Source organism: Salmo salar, chromosome ssa20, assembly GCF_905237065.1.
Source record: "Salmo salar chromosome ssa20, Ssal_v3.1, whole genome shotgun sequence".
Classification (NCBI taxonomy): Eukaryota; Metazoa; Chordata; class Actinopteri; order Salmoniformes; family Salmonidae; genus Salmo; species Salmo salar.
Genome location: NC_059461.1, coordinates 94,425,509 through 94,442,919, shown reverse-complemented (window position 1 = coordinate 94,442,919; position 17,411 = coordinate 94,425,509). Strand labels below are relative to the sequence as shown.

At 51.8% G+C, this 17,411-nt stretch overlaps 1 protein-coding gene across 1 annotated transcript in view; it reads left to right on the top strand.

Annotated features, from left to right (window-relative positions):
- LOC106595041 (transcriptional coactivator YAP1) overlaps nt 1–16,630 on the top strand; it is a 124,665-nt gene extending 108,035 nt beyond the window's left edge. Inside the window, exons 6-8 of the mRNA XM_045704163.1 lie at nt 2,283–2,416; nt 15,746–15,858; nt 16,152–16,630. Of these exons, the coding sequence (XP_045560119.1) occupies nt 2,283–2,416; nt 15,746–15,858; nt 16,152–16,387 (483 nt within the window). The 3' untranslated portion in view covers nt 16,388–16,630. The remainder of the gene's footprint in view (nt 1–2,282; nt 2,417–15,745; nt 15,859–16,151) is intronic.
- The last annotated feature ends 781 nt before the right edge of the window (nt 16,631–17,411 follow it).

The window sequence follows — 17,411 nt, the reverse complement described above, 5'->3', positions numbered from 1 at the left end:
TTGACTGTAACACCAGGTTATTGGTTCCTTGTTGACTGTAACACCAGGTTATTGGTTCCTTGTTGACTGTAACACCAGATTATTGGTTCCTTGTTGACTGTAACACCAGGTTATTGGTTCCTTGTTGACTGTAACACCAGGTTATTGGTTCCTTGTTGACTGTAACACCAGGTTATTGGTTCCTTGTTGACTGTAACACCTGGTTATTGGTTCCTTGTTGACTGTGACACCTGGTTATTGGTTCCTTGTTGACTGTAACACCAGGTTATTGGTTCCTTGTTGACTGTGACACCAGGTTATTGGTTCCTTGTTGACTGTAACACCAGGTTATTGGTTCCTTGTTGACTGTGACACCTGGTTATTGGTTCCTTGTTGACTGTGACACCTGGTTATTGGTTCCTTGTTGACTGTGACACCAGGTTATTGGTTCCTTGTTGACTGTGACACCTGGTTATTGGTTCCTTGTTGACTGTAACACCAGGTTATTGGTTCCTTGTTGACTGTGACACCAGGTTATTGGTTCCTTGTTGACTGTAACACCAGGTTATTGGTTCCTTGTTGACTGTAACACCAGGTTATTGGTTCCTTGTTGACTGTAACACCAGGTTATTGGTTCCTTGTTGACTGTAACACCAGGTTATTGGTTCCTTGTTGACTGTAACACCAGGTTATTGGTTCCTTGTTGACTGTAACACCAGGTTATTGGTTCCTTGTTGACTGTAACACCTGGTTATTGGTTCCTTGTTGACTGTAACACCAGGTTATTGGTTCCTTGTTGACTGTAACACCAGGTTATTGGTTCCTTGTTGACTGTAACACCTGGTTATTGGTTCCTTGTTGACTGTAACACCAGGTTATTGGTTCCTTGTTGACTGTAACACCTGGTTATTGGTTCCTTGTTGACTGTAACACCAGGTTATTGGTTCCTTGTTGACTGTAACACCAGGTTATTGGTTCCTTGTTGACTGTAACACCAGGTTATTGGTTCCTTGTTGACTGTAACACCAGGTTATTGGTTCCTTGTTGACTGTAACACCAGGTTATTGGTTCCTTGTTGACTGTAACACCAGGTTATTGGTTCCTTGTTGACTGTAACACCAGGTTATTGGTTCCTTGTTGACTGTAACACCAGGTTATTGGTTCCTTGTTGACTGTAACACCTGGTTATTGGTTCCTTGTTGACTGTAACACCAGGTTATTGGTTCCTTGTTGACTGTAACACCTGGTTATTGGTTCCTTGTTGACTGTAACACCTGGTTATTGGTTCCTTGTTGACTGTAACACCAGGTTATTGGTTCCTTGTTGACTGTAACACCAGGTTATTGGTTCCTTGTTGACTGTAACACCTGGTTATTGGTTCCTTGTTGACTGTAACACCAGGTTATTGGTTCCTTGTTGACTGTAACACCAGGTTATTCCTATAAATGAAACAGTAGATACAGTAGAAACAGTTAATAGAAAACCCTAATATACGTGTTCACAGAAAAAAACGCACCAACCTCTTAAAAACCTGTCATGTCTGCCAGGTTATGACAAGTCAACTATTTTGGGAGAGAACATTGTGTCCGTTCTCATTAACCTCGACCAATAAAGTTTTTACGAACCACCAGGCTGTCTAGCTGCGGTTTTAAGATCTTCATAAAAACTAGGTCACATCCTACTCAGCTTTCAGTTGCCTTGGTTGTGTATGGCTAGTGTATGGCTAGTGTATGGCTAGCGCAGGGCTAGTACAGAGCTAGAGTATGGCTAGTGCAGTGCTAGTGTATGGCTAGTGCAGAGCTAGTACAGAGCTAGTGTATGGCTAGTGTATGGCTAGCGCAGGGCTAGAGTATGGCTAGTACAGAGCTAGTGTATGGCTAGAGTATGGCTAGCGCAGGGCTAGTGTAGGGCTAGTGCAGAGCTAGTGTATGGCTAGTGCAGGGCTAGTACAGGGCTAGTAAATAGCAAACTCCTGCCCTATGGGCCGTTCTGGCTTGGACAAAGGCTTCTTACTTGTTTCCTTGACTTCCACTAACACGTGCTGTGTTGCTGAGACAATAACATTTACATTTTAGTCATTTAGCAGACGCTCTTATCCAGAGCAACTTATAGTAGTGAATACATACATTTCATTTCATGCATTTTTTTATTTTTTTTTGTACTGGCCCCCCGTGGGAATCGAACCCACAGCCCTGGCGTTGCACACACCATGCTGGCGTTGCAAACACCACGCTCTACCAACTGAGCCACAGAGAAAGACCTGTGGCCCAATAACACATACTGTGTATGCTGTGTGTTCATAGGAGCTGGCTTTGAGGACCCAACTACCTGTCAGTATGGAGCAGGATGTAGGGACTCCCAACCCCGTGTTGTCCCCTGGGATGGGCCAGGATGCCAGAACCATGACAGCCAACAGCTCCGACCCATTCCTCAACAGGTAAGCCTCATCAGTCGTTACGCCAGCTTATTAGCAACAGGTCTTAACATGTGCCATAAGGAGTTATACATTACAATTATACTGTGTGTTGAATCTACTTCTCAACAGGTGTGTCTGTCTGTTTATCTGAGGGCCAGTTTCCCGGACACAGATTTAGCCGGACCTACTGGAAACACCTCTTTTGTCTTAGCTACATCTGAATGTTCTAGATATTCTTAACCCGGGGAAAAAACACAGCTCTGAAAGAGAGAACATTAGTCATGATTTGTGTCATAGTGTTTGAACTATTAGTAAGTTTCAGTGGGTGATATCATCCCTGTTTGAGGTTTAGAGAGTGATTACTGTGACTTGAACAGATAGGGAAAAACTCTGGGTTCTGGAAGTCTCTGCCTTTCTTATACACACACACACACACACACACACACACACACACACACACACACACACACACACACACACACACACACACACACACACACACACACACACATACACAGTGACTAGTGTGTGTGTGTATCCTATCAGAACTGTGTGTGTGTGTGTGTGTGTGTGTGTGTGTGTGTGTGTGTGTGTGTGTGTGTGTGTGTGTGTGTGTGTGTGTGTGTGTGTGTGTGTGTGTGTGTGTGTGCCTAGTGCTGTGGTGGTGGGGGGGAGTTTGAGCCTCTGTGTGAACTGCCTGAGAGGCAGTTCTCTGAACTGAACCCCGTTCACATGGAAGTGACTCATTCAGACCAGGGGGGACTGTGCTGAGAGAGTGAGTCTGCACAATACCGACACCTGGTGGGCATGAGCGGTACTGCATGACAGGGAGTCTCTAAACCCATACGCTCAACATGGTGAGACTCGTTGGAAATCACTTTAGCCCAATTGCATGATAATCAGGGATTTCTATTGGAGAAGCAGTTACTACACATCTTTATATTACACCATATTGAATTGAATTTCCCGTGAAGCTGAACATTTTGTCAAATCCAATTATATAAATGTCTTATTTATTATTTTTTTTTCATGAAACAATTGCAGATTGTAGTGGTTTTAAAAGGTATCAGAATGGTTAAGGAGTTTCTGATATATTCAGCCACTTAAACACTTTTAGCATTATGTCTGAGCTGGATGCATTGACAATGAGTGTACACATTTACAGTACGACTGTGCATTGCTCAGACACTTACTGAAGACATGTATGGGAATCTGGTACATAGACCTATAGGAATGGAAACTGGTACATAGACCTATAGGAATGGAAACTGGTACATAGCCCTATAGGAATGGAAACGGGTACATAGCCCTATAGGAATGGAAACTGGTTCATGGCCCTATAGGAATGGAAACTGGTTCATGGCCCTATAGGAATGGAAACTGGTACATAGACCTATAGGAATGGAAACTGGTACATGGCCCTATAGGAATGGAAACTGGTACATAGACCTATAGGAATGGAAACTGGTACATAGCCCTATAGGAATGGAAACTGGTTCATGGCCCTATAGGAATGGAAACTGGTTCATGGCCCTATAGGAATGGAAACTGGTACATGGCCCTATAGGAATGGAAACTGGTTCATGGCCCTATAGGAATGGAAACTGGTACATAGACCTATAGGAATGGAAACTGGTACATGGCCCTATAGGAATGGAAACTGGTTCATGGCCCTATAGGAATGGAAACTGGTACATAGACCTATAGGAATGGAAACTGGTTCATGGCCCTATAGGAATGGAAACTGGTTCATGGCCCTATAGGAATGGAAACTGGTACATGGCCCTATAGGAATGGAAACTGGTTCATGGCCCTATAGGAATGGAAACTGGTACATAGACCTATAGGAATGGAAACTGGTACATGGCCCTATAGGAATGGAAACTGGTTCATGGCCCTATAGGAATGGAAACTGGTACATAGACCTATAGGAATGGAAACTGGTTCATGGCCCTATAGGAATGGAAACTGGTACATAGACCTATAGGAATGGAAACTGGTACATAGCCCTATAGGAATGGAAACTGGTACATAGACCTATAGGAATGGAAACTGGTTCATGGCCCTATAGGAATGGAAACTGGTTAATGGCCCTATAGGAATGGAAACTGGTACATGGCCCTATAGGAATGGAAACTGGTTCATGGCCCTATAGGAATGGATACTGGTACATAGACCTATAGGAATGGAAACTGGTACATAGACCTATAGGAATGGAAACTGGTACATAGACCTATAGGAATGGATACTGGTACATGGACCTATAGGAATGGAAACTGGTTCATGGACCTATAGGAATGGAAACTGGTTCATGGCTCTATAGGAATGGAAACTGGTACATAGACCTATAGGAATGGAAACTGGTTCATGGCCCTATAGGAATGGAAACTGGTACATGGACCTATAGGAATGGAAACTGGTTCATGGCCCTATAGGAATGGAAACTGGTTCATGGCCCTATAGGAATGGAAACTGGTTCATGGCCCTATAGGAATGGAAACTGGTTCATGGCCCTATAGGAATGGATACTGGTACATGGCCCTATAGGAATGGAAACTGGTAGAGGCTTTGGTATGTCAGTATGTGTTACACCTGTGCTGGTTGTCATCTCGTTAGTCAGTATTTAAAATATATATATATATATATATATATATATATATATATATATATATATATATATATATATATATATATATATATATATATAACCTTTATTTAACTAGGCAAGTCAGTTAAGAACAAATTCTTATTTACAGTGATGGCCTAGGAACAGTGGGTTAACTGCCTTGTTCAGGGGCAGAACGACAGATTTTTACCTTGTCATCTCGGGGATTCGATCCCGCATCCTTTCAGTTACTAGTCCAACGCTCTAACCACTAGGCTACCTGCTCTAACCACTAGGCTACCTGCTCTAACCACTAGGCTACCCTGCTCTAACCACTAGGCTACCTGCTCTAACCACTAGGCTACCTACTCTAACCACGAGGCTACCTGCCTCCTCTAACCACTAGGCTACCTCCTCTAACCACGAGGCTACCTGCCTCCTCTAACCACTAGGCTACCTCCTCTAACCACTAGGCTACCTGCCTCCTCTAACCACTAGGCTACCTGCTCTAACCACTAGGCTACCTGCTCTAACCACTAGTATACCTGCTCTAACCACTGGGCTACCTGCTCTAACCACTAGGCTACCTGCTCTAACCACTAGGCTACCTGCTCTAACCACTAGGCTACCTGCTCTAACCACTAGGCTACCTGCTCTAACCACTAGGCTACCTGCTCTAACCACTGGGCTACCTGCTCTAACCACTAGGCTACCCTGCTCTAACCACTAGGCTACCTGCTCTAACCACTAGGCTACCTGCTCTAACCACTAGTCTACCTGCTCTAACCACTGGGCTACCTGCTCTAACCACTAGGCTACCTGCTCTAACCACTAGGCTACCTGCTCTAACCACTAGGCTACCCTGCTCTAACCACTAGGCTACCTGCTCTAACCACTAGGCTACCTGCTCTAACCACTGGGCTACCCGCTCTAACCACTGGGCTACCTGCTCTAACCACTAGGATACCTGCTCTAACCACTGGGCTACCTGCCTCCTCTAACCACTAGGCTACCTGCCTCCTCTAACCACTAGGCTACCTGCCTCCTCTAACCACTAGGCTACCTGCCTCCTCTAACCACTGGGCTACCCGCTCTAACCACTGGGCTACCTGCTCTAACCACTAGGATACCTGCTCTAACCACTGGGCTACCTGCCTCCTCTAACCACTAGGCTACCTGCCTCCTCTAACCACTAGGCTACCTGCCTCCTCTAACCACTAGGCTACCTGCTCTAACCACTAGGCTACCTGCTCTAACCACTAGGCTACCTGCTCTAACCACTAGGCTACCCGCTCTAACCACTAGGCTACCTGCTCTAACCACTGGGCTACCCGCTCTAACCACTAGGCTACCTCCTTTAACCACTAGGCTACCTGCCTCCTCTAACCACTAGGCTATCTGCTCTAACCACTAGGCTACCTGCTCAAACCACTAGGCTACCCGCTCTAACCACTGGGCTACCTGCTCTAACCACTAGGCTACCTCCTCTAACCACTGGGCTACCTGCTCTAACCACTAGGCTACCTGCCTCCTCTAACCACTGGGCTACCTGCTCTAACCACTAGGCTACCTGCCTCTAACCACTGGGCTACCCGCTCTAACCACTAGGCTGCCTGCTCTAACCACTAGGCTACCTGCTCTAAACACTGGGCTACCTGCCTCCTCTAACCACTAGGCTACCTGCTCTAACCACTAGGCTACCTGCTCTTACCACTAGGCTACCTGCTCTAACCACTGGGCTACCTGCTCTAACCACTGGGCTACCTGCTCTAACCACTGGGCTACCTGCTCTAACCACTAGGCTACCTGCCTCCTCTAACCACTAGGCTACCTGCCTCCTCTAACCACTAGGCTACCTGCTCTAACCACTGGGCTACCTGCTCTAACCACTAGGCTACCTGCCTCCTCTAACCACTGGGCTGCCTGCTCTAACCACTAGGCTACCTGCCTCAAACCACTGGGCTTCCTGCTTCTAACCACTGGGCTACCTGCTCTAACCTCTAGGCTACCTGCTCTAACCACTGGGCTACCTGCTCTAACCACTGGGCTACCTACTCTAACCTCTAGGCTACCTGCTCTAACCACTGGGCTACCTGCTCTAACCACTGGGCTACCTACTCTAACCACTAGGCTACCTGCCTCTAACCACTGGGCTACCCGCTCTAACCACTAGGCTGCCTGCTCTAACCACTAGGCTACCTGCTCTAAACACTGGGCTACCTGCCTCCTCTAACCACTAGGCTACCTGCTCTAACCACTAGGCTACCTGCTCTTACCACTAGGCTACCTGCTCTAACCACTGGGCTACCTGCTCTAACCACTGGGCTACCTGCTCTAACCACTGGGCTACCTGCTCTAACCACTAGGCTACCTGCCTCCTCTAACCACTAGGCTACCTGCCTCCTCTAACCACTAGGCTACCTGCCTCCTCTAACCACTGGGCTACCTGCTCTAACCACTAGGCTACCTGCCTCCTCTAACCACTGGGCTGCCTGCTCTAACCACTAGGCTACCTGCCTCAAACCACTGGGCTTCCTGCTTCTAACCACTGGGCTACCTGCTCTAACCTCTAGGCTACCTGCTCTAACCACTGGGCTACCTGCTCTAACCACTGGGCTACCTACTCTAACCTCTAGGCTACCTGCTCTAACCACTGGGCTACCTGCTCTAACCACTGGGCTACCTACTCTAACCTCTAGGCTACCTGCTCTAACCACTGGGCTACCTGCTCTAACCTCTAGGCTACCTGCTCTAACCTCTAGGCTACCTGCTCTAACCACTGGGCTACCTGCTCTAACCACTAGGCTACCTACTCTAACCACTAGGCTACCTGCTCTAACCACTGGGCTACCTGCTCTAACCACTGGGCTACCTGCTCTAACCACTGGGCTACCTGCTCTAACCACTGGGCTACCTGCTCTAACCACTAGGCTACCTGCTCTAACCACTAGGCTACCTGCTCTAACCACTGGGCTACCTACTCTAACCTCTAGGCTACCTGCTCTAACCACTGGGCTACCTGCTCTAACCACTAGGCTACCTGCTCTAACCACTAGGCTACCTGCTCTAACCACTAGGCTACCTGCCTCTAACCACTAGGCTACCTGCTCTAACCACTGGGCTACCTGCCTCTAACCACTGGGCTACCTGCTCTAACCACTGGGCTACCTACTCTAACCTCTAGGCTACCTGCTCTAACCACTAGGCTACCTGCTCTAACCACTAGGCTACCTGCTCTAACCACTGGGCTACCTGCTCTAACCATTGGGCTACCTGCTCTAACCACTGGGCTACCTGCTCTAACCACTGGGCTACCTGCTCTAACCACTGGGCTACCTGCTCTAACCACTAGGCTACCTGCTCTAACCTCTAGGCTACCTGCTCTAACCACTGGGCTACCTGCTCTAACCACTGGGCTACCTGCTCTAACCACTAGGCTACCTGCTCTAACCACTGGGCTACCTGCTCTAACCACTGGGCTACCTGCTCTAACCACTGGGCTACCTGCTCTAACCACTGGGCTACCTGCTCTAACCACTGGGCTACCTGCTCTAACCACTGGGCTACCTGCTCTAACCTCTAGGCTACCTGCCTCTAACCACTAGGCTACCTGCTCTAACCTCTAGGCTACCTGCTCTAACCACTGGGCTACCTGCTCTAACCACTGGGCTACCTGCTCTAACCACTAGGCTACCTGCTCTAACCACTGGGCTACCTGCTCTAACCACTGGGCTACCTGCTCTAACCACTAGGCTACCTGCTCTAACCACTGGGCTACCTGCTCTAACCACTGGGCTACCTGCTCTAACCACTGGGCTACCTGCTCTAACCACTGGGCTACCTGCTCTAACCACTGGGCTACCTGCTCTAACCACTACCTGCCGCCCAGTAGTCTTTGACTACTGCTTTTGGATTGCCATATTCCCTTACTGACTAACGAGGTGAAACCAATCGGGGCAACCCCACGGGCTAACGTCCAACCTGGAAATACAAATGGAAAGACCAAAGCTTGTAACAAGACACGTGGAGGTTATCCCTTTAGCCTCTGTTCCTTACAGCCAGCCATTGAGAGCCAGGCTGAATAGCAAACAGCCAATGAGGGCAAGGCTGAATAGCAAACAGCCCCTGAGAACATGTGGTCCAGTCAGCAGACAGGACAGACTCTTCTTCCTCTACTACTCTCCTCTTCTCCCTCTACTACCCTCCTCTTCTCCCTCTACTACCCTCCTCTTCTCCCTCTACTACCCTCCTCTTCTCCCTCTACTACCCTCCTCTTCTCCCTCTACTACTCTCCTCTTCTCCCTCTACTACCCTCCTCTTCTTCCTCTACTACCCTCCTCTTCTCCCTCTACTACCCTCCTCTTCTCCTTCCCCTCTTCTCCCTCTACTACCCTCCTCTTCTCCCTCTACTACCCTCCTCTTCTCCCTCTACTACCCTCCTCTTCTTCCTCTACTACCCTCCTCTTCTCCCTCTACTACTCTCCTCTTCTCCCTCTACTACTCTCCTCTTCTCCCTCTACTACCCTCCTCTTCTCCCTCTACTACCCTCCTCTTCTCCCTCTACTACCCTCCTCTTCTTCCTCTACTACCCTCCTCTTCTCCCTCTACTACCCTCCTCTTCTCCCTCTACTACCCTCCTCTTCTCCCTCTACTACCCTCCTCTTCTCCCTCTACTACCCCCTCTTCTCCCTCTACTACCCTCCTCTTCTCCCTCTACTACTCTCCTCTTCTCCCTCTACTACCCTCCTCTTCTCCCTCTACTACCCTCCTCTTCTCCCTCTACTACCCTCCTCTTCTTCCTCTACTACCCTCCTCTTCTCCCTCTACTACCCTCCTCTTCTCCCTCTACTACCCTCCTCTTCTCCCTCTACTACCCTCCTCTTCTCCCTCTACTACCCTCCTCTTCTTCCTCTACTACCCTCCTCTTCTTCCTCTACTACCCTCCTCTTCTCCCTCTACTACCCTCCTCTTCTTCCTCTACTACCCTCCTCTTCTCCCTCTACTACCCTCCTCTTCTTCCTCTACTACCCTCCTCTTCTCCCTCTACTACCCTCCTCTTCTCCTCCCCCTCTCTTTCCCCAGCCCCCCCTCCCCTCTCTTTCCTCAGCCTCCCCTCCCCTCCCCTCTCTTTCCCCAGCCTCCCCTCCTCTCTCTTTCCCCAGCCTCCCCTCCCTCTCTCTTCCCCAGCCTCCCCTCCCCCTCTCTTTCCCCAGCCTCCCCCCCTCTCTTTCCCCAGCCTCCCCTCCCCCTCTCTTTCCCCAGCCTCCCCTCCCCTCTCTTTCCCCAGCCTCCCTCCCCTCTCTTTCCCCAGCCTCCCCCCCCTCTCTTTCCCCAGCCTCCCTCCCCCTCTCTTTCCCCAGCCTCCCCCCTCTCTTTCCCCAGCCTCCCCCCCCTCTCTTTCCCCAGCCTCCCCCCCTCTCTTTCCCCAGCCTCCCCTCCCCTCTCTTTCCCCAGCCTCCCCTCCCCTCTCTTTCCCCAGCCTCCCCCTCTCTTTCCCCAGCCTCCCCCCTCTCTTTCCCCAGCCTCCCCTCCCCCTCTCTTTCCCCAGCCTCCCCTCCCCTCTCTTTCCCCAGCCTCCCCTCCCCTCTCTTTCCCCAGCCTCCCCTCCCCTCTCTTTCCCCAGCCTCCCCTCTCTTTCCCCAGCCTCCCCTCCCCTCTCTTTCCCCAGCCTCCCCTCCCCTCTCTTTCCCCAGCCTCCCCTCCCCTCTCTTTCCCCAGCCTCCCCTCCCCTCCCCTCTCTTTCCCCAGCCTCCCCTCCCCTCTCTTTCCCCAGCCTCCCCTCTCTTTCCCCAGCCTCCCCTCTCTTTCCCCAGCCTCCCTCCCCTCTCTTTCCCCAGCCTCCCCTCCCCTCTCTTTCCCCAGCCTCCCCTCCCCTCTCTTTCTCCAGCCTCCCCTCCCTCTCTTTCCCCAGCCTCCCCTCCCCTCTCTTTCCCCAGCCTCCCCTCCCCTCTCTTTCCCCAGCCTCCCTCCCTCTCTTTCCCCAGCCTCCCCTCCCCTCTCTTTCCCCAGCCTCCCCTCCCTCCCCTCTCTTTCCCCAGCCTCCCCTCCCCTCTCTTTCCCCAGCCTCCCCTCCCCTCTCTTTCCCCAGCCTCCCCCCCTCTCTTTCCCCAGCCTCCCCTCCCCTCTCTTTCCCCAGCCTCCCCCCCTCTCTTTCCCCAGCCTCCCCTCCCCTCTCTTTCCCCAGCCTCCCCTCCCCTCTCTTTCCCCAGCCTCCCCCCCCTCTCTTTCCCCAGCCTCCCCTCCCCTCTCTTTCCCCAGCCTCCCCTCCCCCTCTCTTTCCCCAGCCTCCCCCCCTCTCTTTCCCCAGCCTCCCCCCCTCTCTTTCCCCAGCCTCCCCCCCTCTCTTTCCCCAGCCTCCCCTCCCCCTCTCTTTCCCCAGCCTCCCCTCCCTCTCTTTCCCCAGCCTCCCCCCCTCTCTTTCCCCAGCCTCCCCCTCTCTTTCCCCAGCCTCCCCTCCCCCTCTCTTCCCCAGCCTCCCCTCCCCTCTCTTTCCCCAGCCTCCCCTCCCCTCTCTTTCCCCAGCCTCCCCTCCCCTCTCTTTCCCCAGCCTCCCCTCTCTTTCCCCAGCCTCCCCTCCCCTCTCTTTCCCCAGCCTCCCCTCCCCCTCTCTTTCCCCAGCCTCCCCTCCCCTCTCTTTCCCCAGCCTCCCCTCCCTCCCCCTCTCTTTCCCCAGCCTCCCCTCCCCCTCTCTTTCCCCAGCCTCCCCTCTCTTTCCCCAGCCTCCCCTCTCTTTCCCCAGCCTCCCCTCCCCTCTCTTTCCCCAGCCTCCCCTCCCCTCTCTTTCCCCAGCCTCCCTCCCCCTCTCTTACCCCAGCCTCCCCTCCCCTCTCTTTCCCCAGCCTCCCCTCCCCTCTCTTTCCCCAGCCTCCCCTCCCCTCTCTTTCCCCAGCCTCCCCTCTCTTTCCCCAGCCTCCCCTCCCCTCTCTTTCCCCAGCCTCCCCTCCCCCTCTCTTACCCCAGCCTCCCCTCCCCTCTCTTTCCCCAGCCTCCCCTCCCCTCTCTTTCCCCAGCCTCCCCTCCCCTCTCTTTCCCCAGCCTCCCCTCTCTTTCCCCAGCCTCCCCTCCCCCTCTCTTTCCCCAGCCTCCCCTCCCCTCTCTTTCCCCAGCCTCCTCCCCCTCTCTTTCCCCAGCCTCCCCTCCCCTCTCTTTCCCCAGCCTCCCCTCCCCTCTCTTTCCCCAGCCTCCCCTCCCCTCTCTTTCCCCAGCCTCCCCTCCCCTCTCTTTCCCCAGCCTCCTTCCCCTCTCTTTCCCCAGCCTCCCCTCCCCTCTCTTTCCCCAGCCTCCCCTCCCCTCTCTTTCCCCAGCCTCCCCTCCCCTCTCTTTCCCCAGCCTCCCCTCCCCTCTCTTTCCCCAGCCTCCCCCCCCTCTCTTTCCCCAGCCTCCCCTCCCCCTCTCTTTCCCCAGCCTCCCCTCCCCCTCTCTTTCCCCAGCCTCCCCTCCCCTCTCTTTCCCCAGCCTCCCCTCCCCTCTCTTTCCCCAGCCTCCCCTCCCCCTCTCTTTCCCCAGCCTCCCCTCCCCTCTCTTTCCCCAGCCTCCCCTCCCCTCTCTTTCCCCAGCCTCCCCTCCCCTCTCTCACAGTGGTCTCATTCATGCTGCCGTGGCTCTACTCTGCCTTTTTCTCTGCTAATTAGTGTCAGAGCTCTGTCTCGCCTCCTCTTTCTTCTCTCTGTCTTTGTTCCCCCTTCTCTCTCTCTCTCTCTCTCTCTCTCTCTCTCTCTCTGTCTTTTCCTCGCTGGTTATCTCTGTCGCTCTCTACCCCTCTCTCTCTCTCTCTCTCTCTCTCTCTCTCTCTCTCTCTCTCTCTCTCTCTCTCTCTCTCTCTCTCTCTCTCTCTCTCTCTCTCTCTCTCTCTCTCTCTCTCTCTGTCTTTTCCTCGCTGGTTATCTCTCTCTCTCTCTCTCTCTCTCTCTCTCTCTCTCTCTCTACCCCTCTCTCTCTCTCTCTCTCTCTCTCTCTCTCCTCTCTCTCTCTCTCTCTCTACCCCTCTCTCTCTCTCTCTCTCTCTCTCTCTCTCTCTCTCTCTCTGTCTTTTCCTCGCTGGTTATCTCTGTCGCTCTCTACCCCCTCTCTCTCTCTCTCTCTCTCTCTCTCAGTATGGTCTTTCTCTCTCACGGCTGTAGAGAATAGTAAGGATTGTTCTTGGAAAGTGGTCAGTGGGTTAGTTAAACTGTCCTGTCTCTTTCACCAGTAGAATATAGATGTAAAGCTGGGGAGAGCCCTGGGGAGAGCCCTGGGGAAAGCCCTGGGGAAAGCCCTGGGTAAAGCCCTGGGTAAAGCCCTGGGTAAAGCCCTGGGGAAAGCCCTGGGTAAAGCCCTGGGTAAAGCCCTGGGTAAAGCCCTGGGGAAAGCCCTGGGGAGAGCCCTGGGTAAAGCCCTGGGTAAAGCCCTGGGTAAAGCCCTGGGGAAAGCCCTGGGGAAAGCCCTGGGGAAAGCCCTGGGGAGAGCCCTGGGTAAAGCCCTGGGTAAAGCCCTGGGGAAAGCCCTGGGGAGAGCCCTGGGTAAAGCCCTGGGTAAAGCCCTGGGTAAAGCCCTGGGGAAAGCCCTGGGGAAAGCCCTGGGGAGAGCCCTGGGGAAAGCCCTGGGTAAAGCCCTGGGGAAAGCCCTGGGGAGAGCCCTGGGTAAAGCCCTGGGTAAAGCCCTGGGTAAAGCCCTGGGTAAAGCCCTGGGTAAAGCCCTGGGGAGAGCCCTGGGTAAAGCCCTGGGGAAAGCCCTGGGGAAAGCCCTGGGTAAAGCCCTGGGGAAAGCCCTGGGGAAAGCCCTGGGGAAAGCCCTGGGGAAAGCCCTGGGGAAAGCCCTGGGTAAAGCCCTGGGTAAAGCCCTGGGGAAAGCCCTGGGGAAAGCCCTGGGTAAAGCCCTGGGGAAAGCCCTGGGTAAAGCCCTGGGTAAAGCCCTGGGGAAAGCCCTGGGGAAAGCCCTGGGGAGAGCCCTGGGGAAAGCCCTGGGTAAAGCCCTGGGTAAAGCCCTGGGTAAAGCCCTGGGTAAAGCCCTGGGGAGAGCCCTGGGGAAAGCCCTGGGGAAAGCCCTGGGGAAAGCCCTGGGGAAAGCCCTGGGGAAAGCCCTGGGAGAGCCCTGGGGAAAGCCCTGGGTAAAGCCCTGGGTAAAGCCCTGGGGAAAGCCCTGGGGAAAGCCCTGGGGAAAGCCCTGGGTAAAGCCCTGGGTAAAGCCCTGGGTAAAGCCCTGGGGAAAGCCCTGGGTATTCATGTTGTTATTATTGTTCTTTGTTTAGCTCCATGATCTCCTTGTAAAACTACAACGGTAATGGCTGACTGTGTCTGGTGTCTTTTCCACAGCAGAACCTACCACTTACTGTTTTGACTCAGGACAATATTTAGGTCTGAGTGAACAGAATATTTAGGCCTGGGTGGACAGGAGAAGGTTTAGGTCTGAGTGGACAGGAGAAGGTTTAGGTCTGAATGAACAGGAGAAGGTTTAGGTCTGAGTGGACAGGAGAAGGTTTAGATCTGAGTGGACAGGAGAAGGTTTAGGTCTGAATGAACAGGAGAAGGTTTAGGTCTGAGTGGACAGGAGAAGGTTTAGGTCTGAATGAACAGGAGAAGGTTTAGGTCTGAGTGGACAGGAGAAGGTTTAGATCTGAATGAACAGGAGAAGGTTTAGGTCTGAATGAACAGGAGAAGGTTTAGATCTGAGTGGACAGGAGAAGGTTTAGGTCTGAATGAACAGGAGAAGGTTTAGGTCTGAGTGGACAGGAGAAGGTTTAGATCTGAATGAACAGGAGAAGGTTTAGGTCTGAGTGGACAGGAGAAGGTTTAGATCTGAATGAACAGGAGAAGGTTTAGGTCTGAATGAACAGGAGAAGGTTTAGGTCTGAGTGGACAGGAGAAGGTTTAGGTCTGAATGAACAGGAGAAGGTTTAGGTCTGAGTGGACAGGAGAAGGTTTAGGTCTGAATGAACAGGAGAAGGTTTAGGTCTGAATGAACAGGAGAAGGTTTAGGTCTGAGTGGACAGGAGAAGGTTTAGATCTGAATGAACAGGAGAAGGTTTAGATCTGAATGAACAGGAGAAGGTCTGAATGAACAGGAGAAGGTCTGAATGAACAGGAGAAGGTCTGAATGAACAGGAGAAGGTCTGAATGAACAGGAGAAGGTTTAGGTCTGAATGAACAGGAGAAGATGTGAATGAACAGGAGAAGGTTTAGATCTGAATGAACAGGAGAAGGTTTAGGTCTGAGTGAACATCCATTGTTAGGGAACACTCTTGTATATTAGGATTGTTACCTCTTGTAACTTCTGACTTATCCGACATACGCAGCGTTTTAAAGGTAACTTCTGACTGAGCCGACATACGCAGCGTTTTAAAGGTAACTTCTGACTGAGCTGACATAAGCAGCGTTTTAAAGGTAACTTCTGACTGAGCTGACATACGCAGCGTTTTAAAGGTAACTTCTGACTGAGCTGACATACGCAGCGTTTTAAAGGTAACTTCTGACTGAGCCGACATACGCAGCGTTTTAAAGGTAACTTCTGACTGAGCCGACATACGCAGCGTTTTAAAGGTAACTTCTGACTGAGCCGACATACGCAGCGTTTTAAAGGTAACTTCTGACTGAGCTGACATAAGCAGCGTTTACCGTCTTCGCTATTGGGGGAACATTGCCTTTAAATTTCAATCACACTGTAACGTTTTATTGAAATGGATTGAATAGAGAAATAGATTTCATTCATGTCTCCAGATTACATTGTGGAACAATAAAGTTTGAATCGTGTCCTGTCTCTTGTGTCCACAGTGGGACCTACCACTCCAGGGATGAGAGCACAGACAGCGGTCTGAGCATGAGCAGTTACAGTGTCCCCCGTACGCCCGATGACTTCCTTAACAGTGTGGACGAGATGGACACTGGTGAGACTAAACAGCACCCTTTGTTCTACCGTAGTCCACTACTGACCAGGACCCTTTAAGAGGGGGGGGGGGGGATTCTGACGACTCAATCTCCTCTTTAACGCTTCTCACAAAGTCTAGACAGACGGTTATATTTTGTCAAGCGATGTTGAGTTACAAAGACCTATTTAGTCGAGGTCAATGTGGGAAGTTATTGGAAACATAAATTGATTATTATAGGACCTACAAACTGATAACTTTCTGAGTTCTAACCGCGGCATAACACATCCATGTCATCGTTTTGGCATCATTAGGGGACGCCCTGCCGGTATCCATGGGGACCCAGCCCAGCCGTTTCCCTGACTACCTGGACGCCATCCCGGGGACGGACGTGGACCTGGGTACGCTGGAGAGTGACAACATGGCCATGGAGGGGGAGGAGCTTATGCCTAGTCTCCAGGAAGCCCTTAGCTCCGACATCCTGAACGACATGGAGTCAGTCCTGGCCGCCACAAAGATCGACAAGGAGAGCTTCCTCACGTGGTTATAACATGGTTATAACATGGTTATAACACATTTATAGAACAAGCGGGGCCCTTATGTGGTATACAGTGGGGGATCCCAAACTTTTGTTTTCTCTGTGACCCGACTGAGGTGGGTGTTGTGACACACCATAGGACTTGAACAGTGGAACTACATATTCTGACCTACTGGTATAGAGATGAGATGAGAGGAGAGGAGAGGAGAGGAGAGGAGAGGAGAGGAGAGGAGAGGAGATGAGATGAGATGAGATGAGATGAGATGAGATGAGAGGAGAGGAGAGGAGAGGAGAGGAGAGGAGAGGAGAGGAGAGGAGAGGAGAGGAGATGAGATGAGATGAGATGAGATGAGATAGGAGAGGAGATGAGAGGAGATGAGATGAGATGAGATGAGAGGAGATGAGAGGAGAGGAGAGGAGAGGAGAGGAGAGGAGAGGAGAGGAGAGGAGAGGAGAGGAGAGGAGAGGAGAGGAGCCTGGGATGAGAGGAGAGGAGCCTGGGATGGGATGAGAGGAGAGGAGCCTGGGATGGGATGAGAGGAGAGGAGCCTGGGATGGGATGAGAGGAGAGGAGAGGAGCCTGGGATGAGAGGAGAGGAGCCTGGGATGGGATGAGAGGAGAGGAGAGGAGCCTGGGATGAGAGGAGAGGAGCCTGGGATGGGATGATGGGTTCCAGAAAGTGAGCCATTACAGCCTCTCCTCACTAAGTCTACACTCTGAACTGCTACCTAGTCAAACTACATGATTTAATACAACAAAGACATTTCAACGTATGATATCTGTCGTCGGTCAGCATACACAATGATACTGACGTCTCTTTTCAGCAGTGCTATTCTCTTGTTTCTGTGTCTTTATTTCAGTTGTCTGTGTCTTCAAGGCTGGCCCATGAACAGACCATTTATTCAAGGGTTCCCCAAATCTTTTCACACGGCTTGCCTTGTCCTTCATCTCGGTCTTTTTACTTGACGCAGGAGAGCTGCTCATTTGTCTACCCAACCATCACATCAAGGGAGTCGTTGCCTGCTGGCCGGCCGG